General features: G+C 49.1%; 1 protein-coding gene across 1 annotated transcript; it reads left to right on the plus strand.

Moving 5' to 3' along the window:
- Positions 1–898: 898 nt before the first annotated feature.
- LOC103603522 (neurogenic locus notch homolog protein 3-like) lies at positions 899–6089 on the plus strand. Its single transcript, XM_008588061.1, is given in 5 exon segments — positions 899–1046; positions 1753–2012; positions 2014–2058; positions 2314–2481; positions 5520–6089. Coding segments are annotated over 5 exon segments (1191 nt in total).
- The last annotated feature ends 279 nt before the right edge of the window (positions 6090–6368 follow it).

Below are 6368 nucleotides of genomic sequence, written 5' to 3' on the forward strand. Positions count from 1 at the left end.
TGGCTAGATCAGGCTCTGTGTTTGGGATCCTAAGGCTCTGAAAACCCCAGGCAGGCTAGTTAAGCATATTCTGTCTGGTTTCCATACATCACTCATGCCTTTTGGACCACAAGTCTGAGCCTGATCAAGCTCCTGCTAGGGGTGGGCCCAGGTGCTGGGCTTGTAAAGGTAAATAGATTTATGTGTGAGTATTTGATCTGTTATGTTTGGGTGCCATGTGGGGGCTCCATGTGACGTTTTTGTTTTTGCACCTGGACTGTACAGGGATCCGAACCCCTGACCCTGGTGTTATAATATCACACCCTAACCAACTGAGCTAACCTGCCAGCCTCCATGTTACTTCTTAATTGTGGGATCCTGGGCTCTCTCCCCTTCCCTACTTCTCTCCCACCCATTTTCCTCTTTCCCAGATTAATACTGATCCTTGAAGGACCCCCCCCTTCCGCCTATGCATTTCTCTTACCAGTGATTTGTAGTTTCCGGAGTACAAGTTTTGCATTTCTTTTGTTAAATTTAATTCTGAATAATTTATTCTCAATGCAACCTTCAATGGGATTGTTCTTTTAATTTGATTTTCAAGTGTGTTTGCTGATGGATGGTATGCTCTGTGCCTCTTTGTGAATTCCCCACTTTGGGTTCCCAGCCTCTCCCTCTTTCCAACCCAGACTGAAATCCCATTTCTTCCTCTCATTAACTCCTTGAGCTCCAGATGGTCGATTTCCTATTTCGCTATCTTTAAAAGAAGCAGGATGTGAATGGTTTCCCAGGGCCTAGTGTGCGTCTCCGTGAGAGAAGCCTGTGGGAATGCCCCGTCCTGTCCCTGGTAGTGCCTCACACCACCTCCAAAGGGTAAGGCCTGAGAACTCAGTCCTTGTCCCTTCAGGTAGAAGAGCCTGGCATGGGGGCCGAGGAGGCTGTGGATTGCCGCCAGTGGACTCAACACCACCTGGTTGCTACTGACATCCGGGCGGCACCAGTCATGGCACTGACACCCCTGCAGGGTGACGCAGATACCAATGGCATGGATGTCAACGTGTGTGGTCCAGGTCAGTGATGGGTGCCCCTCCCTGTAAGATGCCCCTCACCCCTCCTGCTTGTGAGAGGTTACCTCTGGGTCTGTGTTCTGGGGAGAACTGGTGGGTGTCTTGGCTTCTGTAGGGGTGTGTGTCCATTGGTTGTAAGTGACAAAAACCCAACTCAAACTAGCTTAAGTCAAACAAAAGACCTACTGGGTCAGGAAACTGACAGTAGTGGGCACATTTGGATCTAGGACTCAGTCTTCCATTCTCTGCTCCAGGATGACAAAACCTTTCTAGCTGCACCAGCGAAAGTCCCAGGATGTGTTCTGATTGGACTGCTTAGGGTCATATACACATTCTTGAGCCAATCAGTGTGGCCAGGGAGCTGGAATATGCAAATTGACCAGGCCTGGTCCACATGCCTGTCCCCAGCCAGGGACAGGGTTGGGCTTTACCCAGGGTTTGGTGATGGAGAATGGGATGTAAATGGCTCCATAGGGAAAAATCAGGGCAAATACCCATGCAGAGTGTAGTGGATCGTGATGTCGGGATCCTCTGTGATAAATCACATGCCCACAAATTCTCATCCCGGGTGTGGGCGTGCAGATGGGAGGACTGGCCACTCCCTCTCGCTCTCCCTGTGCCCACTTGCTTCTGATATGGTGCGCTCAGTAGCATTCCCTGGATAGGCACCTGCACCCATGTCCCTTCTGACATACCCTCATCCCCGCAGATGGCTTCACCCCCCTAATGCTGGCCTCCTTCTGTGGGGGGGCCCTGGAGCCAATGCCGACTGAGGAGGACGAGACAGATGACGCATCAGCCAGCATCATCTCGGACCTAATCTGCCAGGGGGCCCAGCTCAGGGCGCAGACTGACCACATGGGCGAGACCGCCCTGCACCTGGCTGCCCGCTATGCCCGGGCCGATGCGGCCAAGCATCTGCTGGATGCCGGGGCGGACACCAATGCCCAGGACCACTCAGGCCGCACCCCCCCTGCACACGGCTGTCACTGCCGACATCGAGGGGGTCTTCCAGGTGACATAGGGCTGTCCCTTTGGACTTCAGAGATGGGGCGGGCATCAGACACTCCTGCATTCGAGCCCCGATTCTGTGTTTTAGACCTCGTTTTTCTCATTTGGAAAATGGGGATATATGGAGTATGGTGTCTGGGGAGTAGCTGCTTCCTGAACTTCATCAGTTTCAGGGGTGTGGCATTTGGGGACTTTAGGGGTGCTCCTGGTCCCGTGGATACTTGCCATGACTCCCCCTGCTGTGTCCCCTCTCTCCTAGATTCTCATCCGGAACTGCTCCACGGACTTGGATGCTCGCATGGCCGATGGCTCGATGGCACTGATCCTGGCGGCCCGCCTGGCAGTGGAGGGCATGGTGGAAGAGCTCATTGCCAGCCACGCCGATGTCGATGCTGTGGATGAGCTCGGTAGGCTGACAGAGGAAGTGGTGGGTGGGAGCTGGGAGGGTGTCACCTGGGCCCTGACTGTCGTGTTGGTGTAAACACACACCCATGTTGAAACCAGTTACAGAAGCCCACGCACACATAACCAGGCTTCAGTGTGGACTTTCACTCATGCAGGGCAGCTGCTAGCCCATAGGGTGCCTCAGGGATTTAGAATAAGGTCCCTGCCAAGGCCCTGCATTTCCTTCTGCCTCGTTAGAAGAACTCAATCTACTGCCACCTGCTGGACAGTTATTGTAACACATTTGCAAATGGGCCAAATCTACATGTGATGGGAACTTTCTGGAGGTCGCTTGCTTGCAGAACCCGACCTGTGTGGATTCACCACAACCTGACATGTGGGGTCGGATCATTTTTGGTTGTGGGGATCTGTCCTACGCACTGAAAGCTGTTGAGCAGAATCCCTGGCCTCAACCCACTAGATGCCAGTAGCACCCCACCATCCAGTTGGGACCACCAAAAATGTCTCCAGACATTGCAAAATGCCCCCGGGGGTAAATCGCTCCTGGCTGAGAACCAAAGCTCTAGAGCAGTGATGACCAATAGCATTTTCTGTGATGATGGAAATGTTCTCTGCACTTTCCAATTGAGCCCTTGAAATGCAGCTGGAGCAAATGAAGAACTAAATGTTTTAGTTCATTTAATTTTTGTTGTTGTTGTTGTTACTGTTCTTTTTTTGGCAGCTGGCTGGTGCTGGCATCTGAACCCTTGACCTCAGTGTTACAAGGCGGTGCTCTAACTAACTGAGCTAACTGGCCCCCACACTTAATTTTTTAAATCTTTGTTTTCCCTGTTTTTCTTTTTTTTAAAAACAGCTTTATTGAGATATAATTTACATACCATGCAATTCACCTATTTAAAATATTAATATATTAAAGTATAAAATTCAATGGATTTTATTATAATCACCGAGTTGAACAATTATAATCACAATCAATTTTAGAACATTTTCATCATCTGAAAAAAAACCTCATTCTTAGCCATCACTTCTCTATTGTCCCCAACCCCTGGCAACCACTAATGTCCTTTCTGTCTCTATGGATTTGCCTACTCTGGGCATTTCATCTGAACTGAATCATCCAGTGTGTGGTCTTTTTTTGATTGGCTTCTTAGCATAGCATTTTCAAGGTTCGCCAATGTTGTAGCATGTGTCAGGGCTTCACTTTTTTAAGGCTGAATACTGTTCCATCGTATGGACATACCCCTCAACCGTTCATTCATTGATGAGCATTTGGGTTGTTTCTAGTTTTGGCTATTATGAGTAATGCTGCTATGAACATTCTTGTACAAGCTTTTGGCTGGATATATGTTTGCATTTCTCTTGGGTGTATACCTCGGAGTGGAACTGTTGAGTCATATGGTAACCCCGTGTTTAACCTTTTGAGATACCACCAGGCTGTTTTCCACAGTGGCTGCACCATTTTACATTTCCACCAACAGCGCCTGAGGGTTCCAACTTGTGCCCATCCTTGCCAACACGTGTTATTATCTTTTTGATTAGAGCCTTCCTAGTGAGTGTGAAGTGGTATCTCACTGTGGTTTAGATTCGCGTTTACCAGATGGCTGGTGATGGTTAGAGTCTTTTCATGTGCTTACTGGCCGTTTGTCTATCTTCTTTGGAGAAAAGTCTATTTGTATCTTTTGCTTATTTTAAAATCGGGTTATCTGTCTTTTTATTATTGAGTTATAAGTGTTCTTTATGTGTTCTAGATAGGTCTCTTACCAGATATATGATTTACAAGTATTTTCTCCTATTTTGTAGATTTTATTTTCATTTTCTTAATGGTGTCCTGAGAAGCACAAAAGTTTTAATTTGGATGATGTCCAATTTTCTGTTTTATTATTGTTGTTGTTGCTTATGTTTTTGGTGTCATATCTAAGAATTCTTTGCCTAATTCAAGGTCATGAGGATTTATTCCTATGTTTTCCTCCTAGATGTTGTATGGTTTGAACTCTTACTGTTAGGTCTTTGATTCATTTTCAGTTAATTTTTGCTTATGGTATGAGGTCAGGGTCCACCTTTCTTCTTTTGCCTGTGAATATCCAATTGGTCCAGCACAATTAGTTGAGAAGACCATTCTTTCCCCATTACATGGTCCTGGCACCAGTTTTATTTAATTTTTATTAATTTAAATCTAAAGAACCACATGTGACTGGTGGCTCCTGCATCAGACAATACAGCTCTAGAATCAACTGAGGTCCGAACACTTCCTCCTCCCCTATCATGGAGAGTTGTGTGTGCACATGTGCACACACACACACTCGTTTCACTCAGTATTATTCTTTCAAGGTCCATCCATGTTGTTGCAAATGGTAGTATTTCATTCGTTTTTATAGCTGAGTAGTATTCCATTGTGTAGATATACCACATTTTCCGTATCCACTCATCCGATGATGGACATTTGGGTTGATTCCAGCTCTTGGCTATTGTGAAGAGTGCTGCAATGAACATTGGGAAACAAGTATATCTTCGACTTGATGATTTCCATTCCTTTGGATATATTCCCAGCAGTGGGATAGCTGGGTCGTATGGTAGATCTATCTGCAATTGTTTGAGGAACCTCCAAACCATTTTCCATAGGGGTTGCACCATTGTGCATTCCCACCAACAATGTAAGAGAGTTCCTTTTTCTCCGCAGCCACGCCAGCATTTATCTTTCGGTGTCTTTTGGATTTTTGCCATCCTAACTGGGGTGAGATGGTATCTCAGTGTGGTTTTGATTTGCATTTCCCGGATGCTGAGTGATGTTGAGCATTTTTTCATATGATTGTTGGCCATTTGTATATCTTCTTTAGAGAAATGCCTGCTTAGCTCTTTTGCCCATTTTTTGATTGGGTTGCTTGTTTTTTTCTTGTAAAGTTGTTTGAGTTCTTTATATATTCTGGATATTAGTCCTTTGTCAGATGTGTATTTTGCAAATATTTTCTCCCACTCTGTTGGTTCACACACATACATACACACACACACACACATACACACACACACACTCTCACACACACTCACACAAAAACAAACAAACAGCAACAACAACAACATCAAAAGAGCAAGGGTCCCCTGGGGAAGGCTGGGCTGGGGCCACAGGGAGCCCGGGAACAGGGCAAGAAGCTGACCCTGTCCTGCCCTGGCCCCCTGGCCGAGAGCTCGGTCACGCTGTCACCTGTGGACTCACTGGACTCTCCACAGCCCTTTGGTGGACCCCCTGCTTCCCCTGGTGGCTTTCTCCTTGAGGGGTCCTACACGGCTGCCACCACCACGGCTGTGTCTCTGGTGCAGCTCGGTGGCCCAGGCTGGTCGGGTCTAGTGCGACAGCCCCCTGGGGGCTGCTTGCTCAGCCTGGGCCTCCTGAACCCTGTGGCTGTCCCTCTTGACTGGGCCCGGCTGCCCCCACCTTCCCCACTGGGCCCCTCGTTCCTGCTGCCATTGGCACCAGGACCCCAGCTGCTCAACCCTGGGACCCCCATCTCCCCCCAGGAGCAGCCCCCACCTTACCTGGCAGCTCCAGGACACGGCAAGGAGTACCCGGCAGCTGAGGCCCATGGCAGTCCCCCAAGACTCGCTTCCTGTGGGTCCCCAGCGAGCACCCTTACATGACCCCATCCCCCGAGTCCCCCGAGCATTGGGCCAGCCCATCGCCACCCTCCCTCTCGGACTGGTCCAACTCCACGCCCAGCCCAGCCACCGTCACCAAGGCCTCGGTCACCATCACCGGGGCACCGCCTACCCAGCCACTCCCCTTGTCTGTCCCAGGCTCCCTTGCACAGGCTCACACCCAGCTGGGACCCCAGCCCGAAGTCACCCCCAAGAGGCAGGTGTTGGCCTGAGCCGCTCCCCAGTTCCTGGATCTTGGGGGTCTGAAAAGTCTTCCCTCCC

This window comes from Galeopterus variegatus, unplaced genomic scaffold (assembly GCF_000696425.1).
Source record: "Galeopterus variegatus unplaced genomic scaffold, G_variegatus-3.0.2 Scaffold4659, whole genome shotgun sequence".
In the NCBI taxonomy this organism is placed as follows: domain Eukaryota; kingdom Metazoa; phylum Chordata; class Mammalia; order Dermoptera; family Cynocephalidae; genus Galeopterus; species Galeopterus variegatus.